Source organism: Cygnus atratus, chromosome 8 (genome assembly GCF_013377495.2).
Source record: "Cygnus atratus isolate AKBS03 ecotype Queensland, Australia chromosome 8, CAtr_DNAZoo_HiC_assembly, whole genome shotgun sequence".
NCBI lineage: Eukaryota > Metazoa > Chordata > Aves > Anseriformes > Anatidae > Cygnus > Cygnus atratus.
The window spans coordinates 7,374,028-7,397,388 of NC_066369.1; the positions used below are offsets into that span (position 1 = coordinate 7,374,028).

Sequence of the window (23,361 nt, forward strand, 5' to 3'; positions counted from 1 at the left end):
CTTGCAATCCTGTACTTCAATTGTATTAGTATCCTGGATATACTGAATCTTTTAAATTGTGAATGCTAATAAGCACCACTATTTTATTAACTTACCTGCTTGTGCCTGGTGGACACTGCTGCCTGTCTCATGTGCCTGTACATAAACTCCCTAAACTTTCAGTGAGAATGAGTTTGCCAAAATGTAGTTTTAATATTCTCAATAGGCCATAGCAATCATATAGGGACCACATTAGCAAAAAATTGCAAAGATCACAGTGACTTCCTGGGGCAGGGACACACAGTCTCCACAGTCCTATGTAATCCTGATCAGGTCTTGCTGATTTTTCTTGTGACTAATATGTCCATCATTGAACAATGTAGTCAATTGTCCTCTCTTAGCATGTTATTTCAGAGTATGTGTTGTCAGTGTGATGTTGTATGTAACTGGTAGTCACTGATGTAAGTTGATCATGATCTTCAGAGACAACTCTCAAAAGATTGTTCAAATTACTGCTTTTAATACTTTGACAAAAAAATGCAAACATTTTCATAAAATAAAATCACTATGTAGGATTTTAAACTTGACATTATTTGCTATTCTACAGTGAGAAGCAGTAAAAATTCAGGATTTTAAAAGACGTAATGTGAAACGAGGGAGAGATGTTTGAGCATTAAGTTGAGAAGTCTACACAGGGAGCAATACTTTATAATGCCTCATAACAGTACAGAAGTGCGGTATTAATTCATGTGCAGTTTGCTACAAATACAGCTTTTTTAAAAAAATGTCAAATCCAAACACTGAAAGATATATATATATATATTTATATATATATATATTTAAAAATAGTTGTGGCTACAGAAGGGATTTTGTAGAAACTGAAACAATTACATTATTCTTCTGGTTTTGAATAAATAGTGCACTTGGTGTTGAAGTTTGAAGCACAATTGGATAACAGAAAGTAAAATTGGACATCATGGATCCAATTTAAAGTAATGCAATTTTCTAGTGAAAAAGAAACCTATTGTTCAGATGTTTTTGCGACTAATAGTTTCTGGCATGAAGAAGCTGCTTATATTGTCTTATTCTGAGAACTGTAGTGAGCCCAAATGAGTGTTTTACACAGCAATGTTATGGCTGGCTATGTAGAATGGATTAGAACATCATCACTTCTGCCACTGGCAGGTATACTTTGATACTTTTGTGTTCATATGCAGAGATCTTCCTGCAGCTTGCAGGTTGCTTAATTCTCCAGGCATTTCCTAATGTATTTGTTCCTCGAGTCTAAATGTTTAATAAGTCACCTGCCAGAGAGTGTATTTGATATATTACTCCATTGTATTGTGTTGTGGTACATTTAGTAGACTAGTTAGTTTGTTCTGTGTATATAACACTTGTCTGGCTGAAAAGTTTCAGGTAAGTCACTTCTGCATGCTCACCAAGAACCAGCCTCAGTAGTTATACCAGACAAACAAACCCTGTGCCCAAATGGTACCCCATTTTGTCAATGGTTTTACCTATATAGATCCCAAGGGCTTGATACCTACCTAAACTACTGCCATAATGCATTTTTACAATTGCTGTGAAAAAAAAACATAATAATTCCTTTCTAGACACTGTGTCACAGTCTGTGACACTGTGTCAAAGAGGTTGACTTTAAAGTGACAATTCTGGGAGGAATGCTTTTCATCACAAACTCTCCCTACAGATTTATTGCCTGTCTCAGAAATCCTAGCACAAGTTAGTGTCTTTCATTTACTCCTTCAGGCACAGCAGATGTACAGAGAAGTGCTTACAACATAAAGTGTCCTTATTAATGGACACCATTTAGAAACTGTCTTGCTCATAGTCGGTAAAAATACCACTATTACTTACCTGTGGTCCACAGATTCCTTTCTTTTTTGCTGACCTTGCTTGCCAGGGACAAATAAGGATATTTACCATCATTTTCACAAAAATATTTTCCCACATCCTTACATGACTGTTAGAAGGAAGGATTTGTACCAGCAATTCAAGGAAAGAGAACATCACATGTACATAGCAGCTTTTATTTTTTATTTTATTTTATTTTTTACATCAAGGTCACCAGCCTTCGGTAATTTCTTACTCAAATTACCGCTTCATGAAACCCCAGCCCACCTCAACTCCTCACAGAGGTTATGAAGAGTAGCTGGATGCAATCTTTGTTGTTGAGAGTATGGCAAGTGTATGTGCTCTTTCTATCCTGACCTGTGTGACCTATGTGATAGGGTTTCTAGTATGTCTAGATCTTTAATATCTATTGTATACTTAGCTCAGGTTTTGAATGCATACTTTGTTATATTGTTTTTGAATTGGATCATGTCTGAAAATGTCTTTAAAAGATGTAACCTAAAATGCTTTATAGTCTTCATCTATGGATACAGAAGACATACAGAACTACTTTTAAAAGAAATGTTATTTTTAAATGTCTATATCCATTGTCTAGTGTTATAAACTATTGCATGTATATTACAGAACACTGTTAATAATGTAACTAATATGCTTTTCCCTCATATATTTTTATGATTGTGTTCTCATGTATATGTGCTAATGAAAATGAACTTTCCATGGATGTGATGACAACTATCAGTAAGGAATTAAACCGGGGTTGTTCCAATCAAAACTACACACCTGGAACAATTGATTGGTGAGTGCCTAGTTTGAAAAAGAAAACCAAAAGTCCACATAATAGTGGGAAGGGGAGGGAAGCAGGAAGACAAATACACTTCTGTCTTGAATGGTGATATTTTAACAAATAATGGTGACATTTCCATAACTCTCAAGCATTTTCAAGTTCCTGCATATTCAAAATTGAGTTTTAAAATCTAATTTCTCTGATTGTGTGACTGAACTGTTGGATTGGATGCTGCTGCAAGATCTGACTTCCTGCAATGCTTATATCTTGCTGAAAAACAAAACAAAACAAAACAAAAAACACCCTTGAAAAAAAAACAACAAAAAACACCCTTATTATTTAGAAAACAAACGACGACTAAGAGTAAATGACTAACAGTAACTTACTGTGCCATTGAGGGTGCCAGATTTCAGTAGAGCTCTATCAAGTATTATTGGGTTTAGTAAATACTAAAACAACATAAAATTTTTCCAAGATATGACAGTTCCTGTGACGTAGTTACCATTTATACCATTATAGAGATGATAACAAAAAATTCAAATGTAAAAATTGCCAAATTTCTTTTTCCTGGAACAGGTCATTATTCCTCTGCATCTCTAGAATCAACACCTCAAATTGATATATTATTTCTAGAATCATAAGAGATGAACTAGCAGCCACTGAAGACAGTAAAACACTTTGATGTTACTGGGTGTTGGATTATTCCTATGTGAACTTTGTGACTGGCTCTGGATTAGAAAGACAAAGAAGGACAATACTCAGATAGCTACTGATCTAATTATTGGGATTTTAAGTATAAGGTTGCTGTAATTTCCATTGACATACAATTTTTCGAAATGTTAACCAGCTTTTGTTTATTTTTGTATTTTTGTGCTGTAATGAACAGGTCTCCTATTATTTGGGTGAATCGAAGTTTGCCTTTATGGGGATTACAGGTAATATGTAAATGGCCAATTTAACTAATTTCATTTAATAACTATAGGCAATATTGATTTACAGCATTTTAGTGATGTTAAAGGATACGTGGAAAACTTAAAGAAATCTACTTGATTACAAATGCAACAAATGCATAATGTAAAGATGAGCTGATCTGAGCTAACTGATTTAAATTTATATGCCTTTACAATATATTTATAAAGTATTAAAGCTTATAGCAAAATATTGTAGAATTGGGATAGCCTTTTCTCTTAGAATTATCTAACTCTGTTGAGTCTAGTAGTAAATATTTGTTATAATGATGAGTTTAAATTTCATAATCGCTTATGACTAGCATTCTATGACGTGTTTCCAGGGCTTTCATGTTAAATGTACTAGAAAGTTAGGGTGACTTCATAATATAGAAGCCATATGTTTAGAGGTGAATGTTACAAAAAATGCATTACATCAGTCCTTTGTGGGTCTTGGAGATCTTTTGAAGTACTTGGTTCAGTTCTCAGTGTCCTGGAGCCTGCTTGCGTTCGAAACTTTTTTTTTACTCATGGACAGCACTGTAGTCAAGTGTTCTTACCACTCAGTGCAGAAGCTGTCACAATTGTCCTTTCCTTCTAAGGGGTGAAAAAATATTTATATGATTATTTTACTGGTAATTGAGAAAGGGGAAGAATGGTTTCATGATTGCTCCATAGCCTGGTCCATAATAATCTACATTTGTTACCTTGAAGAAACATTTCAGAATTCACATTTTTAATTCACTTCAGGAAAAAAACGACAAACAAAAAAACAACAACCAAACCTGCCTAAAAGATGTAATGTAAAGTGAAAAAGATTTCCATACTTCATCTGTATTATATTACAGTTTAGTAATTTTGTCTTCTGGTGTACTGACTTTTTTGTTGCATTTGTTTTTCTTGAAAATAGGCAAAACTACCTTGTTGCTTCTCTTGGAAATGTAACCACCTAACTAAAAATAATAGGACTTTCAAGTCCTTAATGTCTCTTAAAACTGAGCTAGTATTTATTAAAAATCACGATTTATGGAATGTATAAAATACTACATTACATTATTTGCACTTTCTCCAATACTTTAAAACCATTTGTGGGAGTTCTCCTTATGAAGTGCATTTTTCTACTAAGAATTCTGTAAGCTTCTAGAATATTTATACCATTATATTCTTGCACTATGCTTAGTGCAATGCCACTGTAGTGATTTGTACTCCTGTGCAATATACTATTTAACTAAAGAATCCCTTGATGAAAGTACCTTTCAATTCCTTGCTTAAAATATGCAGTTTGAATAAACAAAGTTTGACCTAGACACTCAGATTGCTCTATTCAATTGAATTAAAAAATACTGAGGAATTTAGTTGCTTATGATTATAATCTTAATCTAATAATTTTATTTAATTAATATCAGAATTTATATAAATGTGTCTATGTATGCATGTGTATATACACATGCATTCACAGTAGGATATATATGAGAGTTTAAAAAGAAAGATTTATTTTTATTTGAGAAACAACACGATTGTATATAAAGATGTGTTACTTATTTGGCGAAACACTGGCTGACTGTGTGCTGGGCTCCCTAAAAGCCATGGAAAGGCGACTGAGAGAGCTGGGGATGTTCAGCCTGAAGAAGAGAAGGCTCCCAGGAGACCTCATTGCAGCTTTTCAGTGCTTAAGGGGGGCTTATAACAATAATGGAGAGCCACTTTTTGCTTGGGTAGACAATGACAAGACAAGAGGGAATGGTTTTAAACTAAAAGAGGGGAGATTCTTCACTCAGGAGGAAATTCTTCACTCAGAGGGAGATGAGGCACTGGAACAGATTGCCCAGACAAGCTGTGGATGCCCCATCCCTGGAAGTGTTCAAGGCCAGACTGGATGGGGCTTAGGCAACCTGGTCTAGTGGGAGGTGTCCCTGCCTATGGTGGGAGTTTGGAACTAGATCATATTTAAGGTCCATTCCAACCCAAGCCATTCTGTGATTCTGTGTTATGTTGGAAAAGAGCAATGGGACTCAAGTCACAGCCTATGCTTTAGTCAGAAAAATGAGTATTTAAGCTTCATTCTAAATTCTGTTAGCTGAGATGAATTCAGAGGATGCACGGAAACACTTTTATATTATCTTATCCTTTTCAATGTGATATTTTATGTCATATTCTGTAGAAGCCAGTATTAATATAAATATTTTCTCTCTTCTTTTAAGGTTTCAGTGGCTTTAATAAGTCTCTTTGAAACACTGCTGCTGAGTTACCTAAGCTACAAGGTAAGTACTTCAGTTGCTTGACTTGCATCCCCACTGAATCCAAAGCAAGAGGGTGTGCTGCTTTTTTCAAATCAGTACAGTGTTACCAACACTGGGACACAGCCCCTAACAAGAGAGAGATGCTAAGAAAGTGTCAGTTTTCTGAAACATTCTTTTGATGTTATTAATATACATACTAACAGTAGACCACAAAACTGCAGTAAAAATTCCAATGAAAATCATATTAAAACAAAAAGTAACTGAGTTAAATATTTCACTATGATATTGACATGCCTGCATTTGAGTCCACATTGATATACTAGCAAGAGTTTGAGAAAAATACACATATAGAAGACAGGATACGGAGGACAGTCAGCCCTGTTCTTGTTTCCCAAGTTGATAGGCAAATGGTAAATATCTAGAAAGTGGAAGTCAGTAATTGAATTTCCATTTTTTAACTTTGTTCACTGACACGTTGTCATTTGAAAATCTTGGTTTTTGGATACCAATTCTCAAGTGCACAGTTTTATATCTGTTTGGAGTTCTTAATACAGTGGACGTGATTCTCATTGATATCAAATCTGTACCTACTCAATATCTGTAACTTATATTTCAGGCTTCTAAAACTACACAAAAGGCTTAGGCCAAGGCAGTATTTTTTATTTTATTTTATTTTTTACAATTACCTAGGTACCTACATATTTATGTCATCTTTCTCTCTGATGGCATTAGGCCTTGAAATCCTCTGATAAAAGAATGGGAATAAAATATACTTTTGTGTCTCATTCTCCTTAGAAAGTTATATCCTCCTAATATATTTATTGGATTTTCATCATGTAATTAATTAATTTTGTAAACTGATATCCTAGTGAGTTTTAGCATTTTGACTATCCAGGGAAAAAAAAGATTAAAATAATTTATAAAATTTAATGCAAAAAGACTTGGTTTACAAGGCTGAAAATATCTTGGAACACTGGTTTTTTATTTCTGCATTACTGCCATTCAGTAGCTATAAGAGCCACTGAAGTTACAGAATTGTATTTTAGTGTACTTATCAAGGCATAAATGTTTTCGTTAGTGCCCTATAATGCTGAGAGCCTTAAAACTGTCTACTAGCTAAAAATTGTTCTTCTTAATCCTTGTAAGCAGTATATGCTATTTAGGTGTTGCAGTTTACAAATGCAAATCAATTGTAGGCAGAAACAATCGAAATTAAATTAACACATCTAGTGCCAAAACATGATGAGCAATTGCAATTTATACAGTTCCTGAATTTAGTAGTCAGCATTTGATCCCTATCCCCTGTGCTTGTGGTATGCACCAATTTCAATGAGTACAGAAGATGAGAGAAATATTTGGAAGTCAGCTCCAATGAGAAGTTATTTATTATTGTACAATGGGTATAAAGCTGTACTGTCCTGAGTTGCCGCACATACCTGTCACAGAAGTTAAGGCAATTTTAGGGTGGCGATATTTCTACTCTCCATAAGGGAATAAGACTAATATAAGGAAGAATAATAGTACTGAAATGCGGTTAGGCAATCTACCAATGCAAACACCTCCTTCCCTTTATTCCTGTCCTGATGCTTAAAATCTGGAAACATCATAATAGAGACATTTACCCCAGTTTTACAGCAGTCTCGGTAAGCCAAAAAGGCTGTTATTTCAGATGCTGTAAGGCCTTTCCACACAGCCAGGAAGACTGAAGGAGTCTTGGTGTTTGTAAACCTGTGACAGACTACTTATTTCATGCTACCATTTCCAAAGCTATTAGAATTTAGACACAGGTCAGAGGACAAGGAGGAAGAAAAAAACACACATTGCTAGGATTTCACAGATAATCTGTGAAATAAATAAAGTAGTCATTTAAGAGAATACTCCAAGTAACTTACCGTTCTGATGCTTGGATGGTGATATAAGGTGTGATTCAACCTGCAGAATATTGACGACATAATAGTATGTTACGCTACAAAGATACAGTGAATTTGCATGTTTTATTCCTTTTATATTGTGAGAAATGCAAAGAACATAGCACTATATTGTACCGCTGAACACTTAGATCCAAGAAAGAATGGATTACAATCTATATTCTCACAGCTTAACACATTACATGAAGGTTTGCCCTTGGCCAGAATTCTGAAAAATGTCTACATTAGAAATGTTCATTGCCAAAACTTGTAGCAATAGTTGGACAATCCTCCTATATCACTTGTGCACAAGTAGTCTTAGCTGCTTGCATAAATACTGTGCACTCTTACTACAAGAGGCAATTTTGCAGAAGACATGATGTACTTGTATGTGGGAGCTAGAACCTTAAAACAGCAAGCATCGCTACGTCCCTGGGGCACATCGTCACAGGCATTTTGCCTGCAGAAGTAAATTATGTGATGCTTCTTTTCGAGAAGGCAGAAAAGATAGCTCTTAACATTAAAAATGAGGAAATTAGCAAAAACACAGAATGGGTCAGTTGTTAGTAGGTACGAAATTTGAAAATCAAATTTCATTTTATTATTCCTACAATTAAAAATCAGCTTACAGTCTCATAACTTCAGTTCTCTGTATAGGGCTGCTTATCACACAAAATATTAAAGATTATTCACGTATGTCTTAACTGCCACCAGTTACAATTACATGGAAGAAAATAATCTCTGCACCATAGGTACAATGGTTTCTAGATGCAAAAGGGAAAAATAGAAGTAGAAAAAGAATGTTATACACAATGCAGCTTAATTTTAATTTGCTATATCAGATGGTTATTTTAACAGGAAAGATTAATATATAATTGCAACTGAAAATATGATGCTGTATTGGCAAATTATTGCAATATTATAACTGCATATGCTGCATTGTTATTGCATTACCTATGATGGACTGTTAATATACAGAGTTAGAAAACCTGTAAGTCACTTAATTTTAAATACCTTATTTCTTGAATATATGGATTTTCATCCAAACATCTAATCATTTACAATCACTGCTCATACGTGGAAAAGATGGTATTCCCATTCTGCAGCTAGTGGTAAAGATTAAGAGATCTGTACTACTTTCTTTGAATTATGTGGGAAGACCTCTAATTTCATGTAAGCACAATCAAGGTCCAAAAAGTGTGCCCTGAAATGAAGTGTTTGTGGCAAAAATATAGAATTTTGATCTTGTAGTTATAATTCAAATATTAAACACTAGACTGTCTTCCTTACGTCTCTCTCCAAACCAGTTGGGAATTATGGATACAAAGTTAAGGTAAAAGAGAATAAATGCAAAGGATGGAAGTACTCACTATAGAGTACAGGTATCTTTTCCTAACTTAACTGCATTCCTCGTTTTAATACTTATTTCTTAATTAGTATCTTACTATCTTAATAGTAGGATTGGAATTAATAAAGAGAAACATGCAGACCTCTGTGACTGACTAACATGCAGAAGCTAATGATTAAGAGAAAATGAGCTGGTATTTTTCTTTTGGAAAACAAAACATTTATACTCCTCTTTTACTTTATATTCTGCCCTGAGATTCTATCAGAAGGATGTATGGCGATGTGGCTTATCATTCTACATAAATGTTAATTTCGATTATAGGGCAGTCACTTGTCCTTTTGATTAAGGATAAACAAAACAAAAATTTTCAGAGTAGGACACACCCTTTGCATATGTGTCTATACAATTCTTATACTGCACTGGAGCTTTGTCTCTAGTTTTTAGGCAGTCGTAAATAATAAGTGCTAAAGTGAGAAAAACTTTGGTGCAATCAAAAGCTAAAAAAAAACCAACACAAAACAGCTAAAGCATTGCAATGCAGAATTTTAGAGATTGAGAGTCTTCTAAGTAGAAATAATTGCAGGTAGAATTTGCCAGCAGGCTAGGCCATTACTTGTATGAAGATTCAGTGAAAAACTAGAATTATTAAAAAGATAAATTCTGTAGGACAGGAGGCTTATCTCCTTATCTGTGTTAGTGTCATGTAAAAATAAAAGTAAGCCAACCTTGGAAGAAGAAAAAAAGCAGTAACAGGATCTCTATGTAGGATTCCAAGGTACCTAAAAATGCAATAGAAGGAAGCAGAAACGTTATTCTTTGAAAAAATTGAAAACTTAATTTCATGAAGCTCTTCATTAGCTGAGAGAATGAGTTGACTAGTTAATGGAATTAGAATTCTTCATTTGATCTGTCTTACTAACTAGGTCATAGCAAGGAAATATGGTCATATGGAAGCAGGGAACTGCTGTAGTAAAAATACAGATTTAAAAAGTATACGTGTGAGGTAAATTATGATAAACAGTAAGAAAAATAGTTAGGCCATAGTGTCGTGTATTCTATTCACATTTTATGTGTGTGTTTACATCTGTGAGACAAATCATCCTCCTGAAATTCAGCTGCTAGGAGAGACTCCATATATGGGATTGGAATATTGCATATGTTCCTTATCAGACTTACACGTAAACTTATTGTGTTTACATATATATACATATATATATTTCTTTCTTTTTCTTTGAAGGGAAATATCTGGGAACAAATTCTGAGAATACCCTTCTTACTTGAAATAATAAATGCTGTCCCTTTCGTCATCACGGTAAACCTATTTGAATTAATACATTTGCACATTACACTTTTATAGCTGCACAAGTACTCTTAATTTTTATTGAAGTAAAAGTCAGTCTTGTGTGGATATTAGATCTGTTCCTATGGGAATCAACATTAGTCAACAAGAAGAAGAAGGCAGTTTTCTACTTAAACGAAAACAATACATAACACTTTCTCCCCAAAAGGGGGCAAAAAACCCCAAAGACCCCAAACTCAAATTACAGTGCTATCAACAAAATAAACCAGCTAAACATAAAAATCTAAGAATCTCGTGTCTGCACTGGAAACTGATTTTCTGTATTTTACCATATTGTTTAATATACAGTTCATCAAAAAGAAAGTGTTCTTTAAGGCCTTATACTAGAAACACATTAATAAGATAATTTTTTTTACTGTTTCATTGCTGCTAGTTTCTTGAATAGGAAACTTCTAATGAATTTGTTAATTTTTCCTTCAGATTTTCTGGCCAGTCCTAAGAAACCTGTTTATTCCTGTATTTTTAAATTGTTGGCTGGCAAAGCATGCTTTGGAGAATATGATTGTAAGTATGACAAAGAAAATAACTCATTCATACTTTCTATTTTCTTAGTATGTTGTCTTTAGTGGGATTTTGGCGTTGCAGTCCACTGTCCAACTTTGTTAGGAAGCTAACCAGATCTGTGGTTATATTATACAAATGGTCAAACATTGCTAAAGCTGCATTCTCCATCAAAATTAGAAAAAAAAAAAGATGTCAAGTGGAATCTCAAATTAGCATAAATTGCTGCTGTGCCAGTGAGGCAAAGTTAGAATGTCTGGTTCTTTTGCTACTCTATTCATATACAATTACAGAGAAGCGAAGTGCTATGCCTTAATTGGTCCTTGCAGCCTGTAATTTGTAAGCTAGATATGAGCAGACAAACCTTGAGGCAGCTTGCAATAGTATTGAAAGTATCAAAATCGTGGCGGGATGAACGAAGAACTAGTTAAATATTCACTAAATTACAGCTGTCTCTTTTGCACTCTTCTATGCGATCAGCAAATTCTAAGTGCATTTGAATGAGTGTATTTTATCAGGGCACTATATAATTCCACTATATAGAATCAGTTCATATTAATTAATTCAAAGCCAAAAATAACAGCTATTTTCCATTAATGTAGAATGATCTTCACAGAGCCATCCAACGTACACAGTCTGCAATGTTTAACCAAGTCCTCATTTTAATATCCACCTTACTGTGTCTTATCTTCACTTGGTAAGTGGCCAAAATCCCTTTGTGTTTATTATAGATATTGACTTTTCTCACTTCAGTACATGATGATAAAACAGGCATTTTGGAAATCATACATTGAAATGGAAAGAATAATATGCTTGCAATGAAAGTGTTAATTAGCACCTAGTACTACTGGAGTCTTGATACACTGGGTTTGGAAACAATGTGCATGCATGGGAGCAAGACTTATTCTCACTCTAATGAAGGAAACAGGTATGATGCAAAAGCACAGGAGAAAGGGGTGGGGGGAAATACGCATACATACTAAGAGTGCATTCGCAGTGGTAAAGTTCCTTGAAGAGTACCAACGGAAGTACAAAGTATTTTGCCAGACAGAGTGCCTTTGGGTTAGCACACAGATAAAGATTTGTCTGTCATTCTGGGGACAGTGATTTGATTTTCTCTTTATTTCTCTAGCTTGTTCTTGATGGCTGCTGTTAGGTGCCTCCTAACTCTTTTGGTAATAACAGTGTAAAATAAATAACACATGGCCTTTTCCAGTCCTGTCCCTCTCTATTCTTTATTCAGGAAGAGGAGTTTGTTCTAGCCAGTGGCTAAATGAATGATCCTTTGTTTTATGGCCATACAATTCCATGACAAATGCTGTCAGTTCTAGTAAGCTAGTAACAACATTTCCTAAGAACTGACTATGATCATTCCTGGTTGATACGGTACAGAAGATGCAGCTAAAATGGAACATCCTGCTCACCACCAGGCATTTTAATAAAGAACAGTAAAACGTGACGAAAATGGCAAGCTCACCTGCAGTAATCATGTCTGGTCTCAACAGTTGTAGATAGCAGCTCATTACAGATCATTATATACTGACCTAGTATTGACTCCGCTAGACTGCAAAATAAGCTAAATAGGATGAGAATACTCATTAATGCAGTAACTAAAGAAATTAAGTACTTTTGGAATGACCAAGAATAGATGTTGAAGCATTTGAAGGTTGCCTGTGACTGGGGTTCTGTTTAGGCATTTTTTACTATTGCTTACATACACAAAAAAATGGTGTTTTTATATTTTTTTAACCCACATATGTATGACCTTTATTATAAGGTCATACCTTTATTATTAAGGTATGACCTTGTATTACAGATTATATTTTAAACATATCTAAGAAATTCTTTGTAAACAGTCAAAATCAGCTTAATGTCTTCAAATTATATTATATCCATGGTAAATTTGAGGGAGTATCTCAATTTAGGAGACATCTTTTAGAGATTACATGAGTTTTGTCATGCTGAAGGAGAAGCAAAGTCTGTTTCTGGAGTCTGCCCACTTGAGATTGAGTTTGATCAGGCTGTTCTCTCGTACCTTCTATAATAGCAAGCAGTAACCGAGTGACTGTATTTCCCCCAGACACATATGGGAGTAGATATGGGTTTATCTATACATGTAATAGAGCATATTAAAAAAAAAAGAGTTTTGAGCTAGCATCAGTTTTCGTAAACACATTTTGGTGACATTTAGAGATATTACCTTGGTCCACAAAGTAGCACAGTAATGCAAAATTGATAAGCCTAGCTTAGTAGTTTGAATACAGTGTGTATGGTTTCAGAGCAATTGCACTCATCCATAGTTTTGCACTTTCCCCTTATAGTATTTTCGGTACTATGAAGACATGCTCATGGTGTGCTTTTGGTGGCACTGCTAACTGTCCCTACTATGTCTACCTCCCCAGCTTTAAAGTTAATGAGATAATGGCTTCCAGGCACTGTGTGTATTAAATTGTAACGGTATGGGACTTAGTAGTTGCTGGTTGACAGCCTTGCTTTTACCATCTGCTTAAATAAGTACATTGGCTTCTCAGTACTAGTGAAGTCTATATAACTTTACAACACAGGTTTCTGTTCAAAAGTTTGCCTTTTCTAGCAGACACATGGAAAGAGGAGGCACTAAACTTCTTATGGGAATTACATCATTTTATAGGAAGTCCGAGATGGAATGAAGAACAGGACTCCCCTTTCTACTTATTTTTACCTTCTCGGTTAGTCTGGTGCACTAAGAAAGTGTAGCAAAACTGCTTTCTTACTGCTTTAAGTGAGACTGACAGCTTTTGTAAGACTTGTGATGATCCTTTCTATGAGAAAATTTAAAACAAATTAATGCTGAAACATAAGTACTATCAAGTAATTAGTCCATATTTAAAAGACATGTTCCTTATTTTTTTTTTTTAGTTTTGTGTATATTTTTAATATCTTTAAAAATATTGTTTTTGCTAGGTACCCGAAATGGGAAAGAGTTGCTTACTTTCTTGTGTAACTACAGAACTCTGTAGCTCTGCAAGGAGTACAAAACAGCTGGATGTGTACCAGCTTGTTGGAGCTGACATGTTTCCACAGATAATTCTGAAAGTACAATTTTGCTGCAGAGTGTATTCTAAAGACTCTTTTCTGAGAGCCCACGTTTACAGAATAAGAGGTTATTTATGTCAGGAGATACTTCTGTCTGATCTTTGTGTGTGTGCAAGTCTAGTGAGCAGCAACATGCCATGCTAGTTCTGTCTAGGCAGAACTGAAATGATTCTTTCTTAAATGTGGAGGGAATGTTCAGTCCTATCATTTAGAAATGCCACAGCACACCCAGGACCCTGGAGATGAATCTGGCTGGACCTCCTGACCTCCCACTGCTTTACAACGGAGGGAGAAGATTAAGTGTGTCTAAGACCAGTACATTTTCCCTTTTTCTTCTAATATATAGACAATAGCATCACATTTGCTACCATTTGATTGATCATCTTTCTCAACAGAAATAACTTATGCTAGCTGAAATGAAGCAACAATATTTATAGAAAGCATTAAAAAAAAAAAGAAAAATGCATAAAAGTAGCTCTTCTTCATCAACTTTGCTACTATCTTCATATGTGCTTTCAAAATAGTCGAACTTCTGATAGCTAGCAGAAAACCCACAGAAAATGAATTAAATTCTGCCTCATGCGTCATCATCAAAAACATCAGTTACAACTCAGCAGTCTTGTAAGTGGTAGTAACACATTCCAACCTATGTTTTATAACTCAGAAATAAGCTTTCAGATTAAAAGATTAAAAAATATACATATATTTTACATATATATATACAAACATCTATATTTTACAATTTTTAGAAAGTCATTATTCAAGCTGTCCTTTGCACTTACAATTTAGCTGGAAAAAGCTCTTAAATTTTTGCATACAGCTGACAATTTTCGGTGTTATTACAGAACAAACAGTAATCACATAACAAAATTTGTGGTCTATGCTATTCTTTGATTTTTGATAATTGTTTATGGATCTGGGGGTAGAACTCATCTGCAGACTAGCAAATTCATCAGCCTAACTCCATGTATCTGCAGTTTACAGATTACATACAGGGATTTTTAAATCTTTTCTTCTGATCCAAGGATACATTAGGCTATCAATAATTTCTCTTTCTTTAAATATGACAGTGATCTCCTAAGTAAAAGAAGTGCCCACTTGTATGAAAAAATGTTCAGCAATTACTGTTGATAGACTTTTAGTCAAAGTATATATTTTGTTATTTAGCTAATGGATGTTTGCATTTGCTTGCCAAATGGAATACTAATTACTTATGTAAACTCTACAGTTCACAAATAACAGTGAATGACTATTTCAGGCGTTTTTCTATAACACAGTGAATCATCTGTTAAGACTTACTTTGTTTTTTAAATCAATGTTAATCATATATCACCAGTGTAGAATAATTAGCTCGTGAAAAAAGTGGCTACAAACAGATTATTTTTTTTTCATACTGAAGAACGTAAGAAGCCTGCACAAACTTTACTCATTAAAAGCTCACTGAGGAAAATCTTAACATTACCTATCCTTCAGTGCTTTCAACATCAGAAAATGAGGATGTTTCCACAAACTCACTTACAGAATACCTGTAGTATGCCAATACTGTAGCCTCAATGTCAATTAAAAATTCTCATCTGGAGGAAACAGGAGGAATAAGTTGCTTGTAAGGCTGAAAACGTATCCAGACAACAACCTAGTCCAAACAAGGCAAACCTTCAGACTTCGAACACTATGTTACAGAAGAAAAAAAAAAAAAAAAGGAATAATCTCACTTAATGTTAAAAAAACGGGGCACCTCAATGCTCCAGTTCCTTTTATTATCAATAAGAGAGGCAGCCACTTCAGAATGCAGTGCAGATCTGAAGTCAACAAAATCGCTTCATGCAGGTCTAATTCTCTGCTCTTCTGTGTTGGTTATAGCGGGAGCTGACAATGACAATTCTCCAAGAAAGATGCCTAACATTAAGTAGGATGAACTCAGAGAGGGTTGGTGGATTATGTAATGTAGAATAATGTGTGGTTTTTTGTGTGTGTTTACACTTCTTTCTATGCTGTTTTATTTTGTTGTACGGCATACCCAGTACTCAGGTCCAATCTCAGTTTATGATTTAGAGAGATTATTTGCATTCAGAAATAGCACAAAATTAAACTGTGATTATGTCATTTAGTTTGATCAAATCCAATGATTTTCAAATGGTAAAGCCCATCAAGTCTCAGGATCTTAAGGACTAAACAGGAATTGTGGTATTTATGTCCCAGAATATTTTAGAACATTAATTGAAAGGCCTAAGTAACTGTAAATAATAAAAAAAATATTCAACTATTACAAGAATCCCACAAAGTATTAAATAATAGCAGTTGTTCTTTTCTGTCTCTGAAATGAATCAGATCTGTCAGGAACTTGCCTGTTTCCAACAAAGGATCTCTATTTTCTGTTTTGAAATATTCCTATGCAGTGCTCTCCAAACAGAAAAATTAGGTCTTAGAAGTAAGCCAGGTAGTACTTCAGGTGGTCAAGAGCAGTAAGTATCTCCCAAATCCATTGTACCAACTTCCACCCTACCCATGTCCTCTTTCTTGGTTGCTGAAATCAGGGCGGGGGGTAGGGATAGTTTTCCTATGAGTGTGTACAATTAAGGTTGAGTTCTACTTCAGATGCTACCTTAATGCTACCTTAAGTGATGGAACAATAAAAAAGTTGTGAAGCCTCTGGAAAGTCAATAACAAAACATTTCTTAAAATGTACATTTGTTATTTGTGGACAACTAATCTATAAATTCAATAAAAGTTTATCTAAAATATTATTTTCTGGGAAAAAAAGTGTAGACGAACAGGAAGACAACATTTTCATCAACTTCAGTAGGACAGAAATGTATTTACTGGTATAATGTAAATTGTATTTTAATAGAAGATTGTGGAGGAATTCAGAGTTGGCCCTGATTTCTGGCATCAAATGCAGTAGTCAAAGTCTTATTGATTTCACTGTGGCTGTGCCACATTTCTGTGTGTCTGTAGTGACCAAGTATTTCCAAGGTTGTATCTGGATATTGTTAAAGCTGTAACAATATTATTTTTTGATGGTCATATATGCTGTTTGAAAAACAGGAAAAAAAACAATAAATATTCCTGAACTGTAAATTCGCTTGTTAAAATTAACCAATAAATAAGTATTTTGAGATTTAAACTATTAAACATTTAAGTAGTAAATAAAACTGCTGATTACATTGTTGGTTCATGTTTGTCATGAACTGACAAAGTAACTGCTTTGCATCTTGGATAGATGTCAGGAGTTGGTGCTCCTTATCTCATAATTAAGGGAGTCAGCCAAGACAATTAACGAATAGATTGATATATGTTGTTTTCAGGTATTTAGTTCAGGCCACGAAGTGGCAGAGATAGCTGAAGATAACTGAACATGAATCAGCACATTTTTATCTGTAGGTTAACTGTTGAGCTTTCAGCAAGGCCACCATTAGCTTCCGTATGACAGATATGAACAGGCAAAAGGGAATAAATTTAGCCAGAGGTAGTATTTCAAGTCAAAGATTTACTGCAAAGAATACTGTCTGACATTTTTACATCCTGAAGAGAAAACAAAAGGACAAAATAGTCCAATGTTTTTAATTTCTTCACAGATTTTAAAAGTTTGCTAGTAGCTAATTACTATGATATACTCTGTATATCACTTCTCAAACATATGTTGGCAAGAGTTATTTAATCAGGTTTGAATTTCCACTGAAAAAGCTGATTTGTGATCCAATCTGCTGGATCTGCTAAAAGCATGTTATTTAAAGATAATTTTTCTGTAAAAATTTTCAGATCAATAGCCAAATTGCTTGCCTTTTTTTTTTTTCCCTGATTGAAACTGTACAGTTGTCAGAAATGCATACAGAACATAAGTTTTGTTAGGTACAGAAATTGCTAAGGTAGCTTTGGTAAAATCTGCTTTATAAGAAGTATGTGAAAACACAGTATTGCCGCAAGTAGTTGACAGTCTAGATTATTTAAATGAAACAAAATTTATATAAAACTCCTATTGTTTATAATGGAATAGGGTCTTCTTGGATGGGCCACATCTTTCTCACCTTTGCTAGCAATGGGGATCATTTGCTTATGTCAGTACTATTAGTACTTGCAGGCCAAAGCCTTTCAGAAAGCTTGATTAGAAAAGGTAATGAAAAATTACAATGACAAAATGTAATAAAAAGAATGAAAGTTTCATGGATTAATGATGCCCTTGCTTATTTTAATGCAACTATTGTATTGTGACAATTGTCATGTATAAATTTATACTCTTCTTTCATTTGGATGATAGTGTGGTATTTGTCATTATGCATTTTAAAAAAGATTTTTACATTTTAAGTTAAAGAGTTCAGATCGTAAAAAAACAATATGGCTGATCAAAACTGATAACAAGTGCTGCTTAAAGAGTATAGGGTACAAGCTAGTAAAAAACTGGTGAGTTGTTTATGGAAGGCAGAACAGAAATCATGTTTATTGTAGGCAGAGCAGAATTACGAAAGCCCAATCAGAAGTCTTCTTGGCTACCCATCAAACATGGTTTCTATGGAAACTTAGATAATTATACAGTGGTTTTCATGCTATTTTAGTTATTAATTTGGTAGTGACATAATATTTCCTTTGTTAATCTTTTTAGATGTTTCTACATAGTTATTTCTAAAATAATTAGGTCAGTCTTTCCCATGCTGCTTGCAGGGAATTCTTTGTGCAACAGATGTAATAGAAATCTAAAACTGGATGCAGAGACCAGTGAAATTAAAAATAATTTGAGTAGCCTGTTTATTGTGGTCTGTGGTGCAAAGTCATAAACATTAGATAGTTCAATCTGTATTATCTTCTGAGTGTGAAAGATACCATTTGTAGTCATCTTCTTCTGAAAATAAAAAATAATCAGAAAGGCTAAATGGCAGTTTAGAAAGCTGCCCTTCACAAAGCTTCTATAAAATAGAGTGTCAAAAATCAGATTATTTATAAGCAATTCTTACTTTTTTTTCCTATTTTTTTTCATATGTAGAGAAATATTAAATTAAAGAAGTAAACAATATGATTGAAGGATTTCTGTTGTTTTACTATACCTTGGAAGACGAGTAGGGGTTTTAGGTACTTGGGATCTTTTCAAGTTACAATCAAAGCTTTGCTGATTTTCTAGCACAGGTTGGTGCAGATCATTAGGCTGAAAAGTAGTTCCAAAGTGAATTTAGATAAAGGTGGGCAAAGAGCTCCCACAGGGAACCTTGAGACATAGGAAACTACAGATGTAAAATTGAGAAGCATGCAAAGCCATGAAAATTATTGGAATATGGGTTCCCCAGTAAGCTTTCCATTCATTTACAAATACACATGCACACATATCTGCTGCTGAATCACAGACTTGTAAGTAGATACCTTTTGTGAAAATGTAAATGCTACATATGCAAAATATGCATGTTCTCTTCAGATTAGGGGTGACAAGAACAGCTTTGGTAAAATACATTGCTAGAATAAAAGTAGATCTGGAATGCAAACAGTGGTTTGCAGATTGTGAAATACTTTATCATCTTACTGGTTAAAAAAATAAATAAATTTTAGGTTTCACTTTGATTTTGGAGGACTTCTATAAAAGCAGATAAAGATCCTCTTAAAGAAGCTATTTAATACATATACCAAGTGTCAAAAACTTGTCTTCCTTTTTTTTTTTCATTGCATGAAGGCATTGCATATCACATCCTTCTTTTTATCTTTGCAATTAAAAGAAAAATCTGATATTCCCATGCTGTCTTTGAGAGCATTCTATTATTTTAGACATTAGCAAACAGAATGCCATGTGTAGCAGCAGATGACTAATTAGGTTGAGGATGTTACTTCACTATTTAAATTCAATGCCTGGCATCAACCCGTCATCACTCACTACTCCTGGCTCAAAAATGAAGTTGTCATTAGCATGCAGAATTAATTAATATATATATATGTATAATATTTCATTGACTGATTCATTAGCCTGACAAACTATTTACTTTACATTAGTAAGATTTCATGTTTGTGTTGGTTTATGTTAACACATTTAAATGTTGTATTAAATGCCATCAGTTCTCTGATGAACAGTAATTACGTGTAGTGATTTGATGACTTTTATTGTCTTTTACATATTCCAAATGTATTTTCAGAGTGTGGAGTTTAGTGCAGTTAATATTTCTCAAATCAGAAAGTGAAGAATTAAAAAAGATGGTGCTGCAAATTTGGACTTACCAACAGAAGCTGGCACCAGCCACCAGGAATTACTCACTCACATTAGGCACAACTTTACCGAATATTGAACGGATGTCTCAGAGACTTTGGCATAGTTAGAATTGCAATGTAAGATGATCTAAAAATAAGAAGAAAGAATTTTCACGCATTTAGGACAGTGATTTTTAAAAGAAAGAATTCTCATTTTGCTCTTCTGCATGCTTGTATTCCATTAGAAATTGCTATGATGTTTAGCCAGATGTTCGTCAAACAGGTGAAGACTGGAGGGGTGAACAGTCATCCAAACATAGTACCACATTTGGGTGATAAACTTAAGTCAGATGTCCTTGGATTTCTCTAACTCACATGTGTATGATATTCTTTCCACTAGCAATAGGGTACCCATTCCCCATGCCAGATGCAACATGACAAAATCACTTACTGAGCTCAAATAAAGCATATAAAGAATTAAAACTATGATTCATTATGAAAATGTTACATTTAAATGTAATCTCTGATAATTGCGTGTGGAAATCAACAGAAGTTTTTAATAGAACATACAAATTTGTCAACCACTTGACTTAATCATCACAATAAAAAGTAAACATGGGTCAAAAAGTGTTAAAATTAATCTCCAAATGGTATCTCAACTTTAGTAAATTTGCATTTCTAGCACTGTCAACAGATACTAATTTCCATTCTTCCTCACCCCCCACAAAGTAGAAGTCTTATTAATAAAGGACATAATTCAAATACATGGCAAAGAGATACAGGAAAAAAGCATATGTAACTTCTGTTGGCTAGCAGCAGTCAGATTAATAAAGTCTGTACTTCCTTTGGCAGTAAAAACCTTCTAAAAAAACTTAAAAATAGTAAATTATAGGGAGTTCTTAACTTTGGTAAAACATCTAATTGTATAGAATCATAGAATCATTTAGGTTAGAAAAGACCCTTTAGATCAAGTCTGACCATCATGTAACACTATGCTTATAAAGGAACTTGAATCTAAGCCTAAAGTTGGATTTATGCTCCCATTCTTTACAAAAACACAACTATATTTTTGTTTGTGGAAGTTGTACATTTCTGAAACACACATGAAATACTATATATATACTGAACATTGTAGTGGAAGTGCCTGAGTCACAGCAATAAGGAACAAAAAAGAATTAGTATTCATTTACTAAACATTGAAGTAGAAACTGTGGGTTGATTTTGCAGACTGAATGCTTAACAACAGGCATGAAATCAAATTGTCAATTCCTTTGGGCACAGAGTACCATACCTAATTACATTCCACAGCAAAACAGTATGCATACCAATATATTACAAAAGGAATAGGAGATCGTATAAGGGGTGAGGCTGTTTAAAAGCATCCAATGCATTATGGTCTCCTATAATTGCATGTATTCTACTACTTTGCTTAACTTCACAGTGCAAGAATAAAATTCTTCATGAAATTCCAATACATTTTTGAATTACCTTTCTCGTATTATCAGGACATCTATCATTATCAGCTAATATATATGGCAAATGATAATCAACTGCTGCTTACTTAGGAATAAAGAAAAGCAGAGAACGAGTATTGGTACTTAATTTGTTTTTCAGTTTACAGTGCGTTGATGTCAAACAATTAAATCCAGTCATATATTTTGCAAGTTGTTTTATCATTAGTGATAAGCAGTGAAAACAAATTAAATAGAAGGATTTTATGCAGGGAAGTTCAAAATAAAAGAGGATAGAGTTACGTGTGGGTGTGTATGTACATTTGTGTGTACATTTATGTACATATCTATATTTACATGTATGTAAAAGGGGGCCTACAAGAAAGCTGGAGGGGGACTCTTTATCAGGGAGTGTAGAGGTAGAACAAAAGGTAAGAAAAGACCTCCAAGATCATCTGGTCCAACATCCCCCTATCACCAATATTACCCACTAAACCATGTCCCTAGGTACCACGTCCAACCTTTCCTTAAACACCCCCAGGGACGGTGACTCCACCATCTCCCTGTGCAACCAATTCCAATGCCTAACTTTTACATCCCTTCTTACCCAAACCATTCTATGATTCACTGAAGTTAAATATGGCAAAATGAATGATTGTGGATCATGTTTCAACTGTACGCCTTCACTCAATCTTTTGTTCACCTGAAGCTAAAAAAGAAAAAAAATGCAGAATATAAAGATTCAGCCAACTTTAAGGCTAATGTAAAATACTTGGTCTTGAATATTTAGCATAGAAGTCCAACTCTAAGAGTTGTAGTGAGCATGTAGTAATAATATTCACTATGGGTTAAGCAGTCAAGGAAAAATATGCCAGACAGAACATAGAAGAGGCTGTCTTCTATAACATGTATATACCATATAACATAGTGTGCTGTCACCCCTGGTAGTCACAGTGATCTTCTCTCTTCTTCCTCATCTTTCAAGTATTCTGATTATTAATCCCATATTATTTTGCTGGCTACTATAATCAGCTCCCCACCTCATTTGTGTGATGTCGTCCTGATACCACCTGTGTTCTTCCTTTAAATGATGAGTACAATCAAGTACTGTATTTTGAGACTGTAGCTTGTTGGGAATTGATCATAACCCATATTAAACATACTTGTGATTATTAAACAGTGATGCCTCATGTTTCAGAGTAGTCCTGTAAGATCCTGGGTTTCATTGATCTGACCATTCACCCATCTGTAAATATTAATCTGCAGAATGAACTCCTTATTGTAAACATGGACGCTGTACAATAGAAGGAGTACAACAGATCTCTGTGGTCCTACATAGTTGTAGCATTTCATAGTGGGCTTTCATTTGGGCTTCTCAAAATGTTCAAGTCAGTCCATCATCCATCTGTCTCATCTTTGAATCTGCAAACCTCCCTCCTTTGTTTTATATAATCCAGAAAGATTATGTAAAGTACAGCAAGCAGCTATCATGAGAAACAGATATTTCTTACCAGTTTCAAGCCTTTATGTCTGGGTCTTCTATTTATTCATATTCTGCACATGCATATTCTATCGTTTCTCTTAAGAAGTGCTTTTATCCCTTTTGGGTGCCTGAAAAAATAATCCATAAACCTGGGAAACATGAAAAACTGTTTCTAGTAAATGATACTCCTTGGCTAGTTTTTCTTTCTTCAATTATAAAGCCCATACAAGAATGGAAACCAATAATCATGCATAATTT

The 23,361-nt window shown here is 34.3% G+C and overlaps 1 protein-coding gene across 3 annotated transcripts in view; it reads left to right on the forward strand.

The window, feature by feature from the left end:
- Positions 1–23,361, forward strand: part of KCNT2 (potassium sodium-activated channel subfamily T member 2) — a 138,313-nt gene that overhangs the window by 39,584 nt on the left and 75,368 nt on the right. For all 3 annotated transcript variants that reach the window (XM_035537705.1, XM_035537706.1, XM_035537707.1), the window contains exons 4-8: positions 3,522–3,570; positions 5,784–5,843; positions 10,315–10,389; positions 10,858–10,941; positions 11,541–11,635. In XM_035537705.1, the coding sequence (XP_035393598.1) occupies positions 3,522–3,570; positions 5,784–5,843; positions 10,315–10,389; positions 10,858–10,941; positions 11,541–11,635 (363 nt within the window). The remainder of the gene's footprint in view (positions 1–3,521; positions 3,571–5,783; positions 5,844–10,314; positions 10,390–10,857; positions 10,942–11,540; positions 11,636–23,361) is intronic.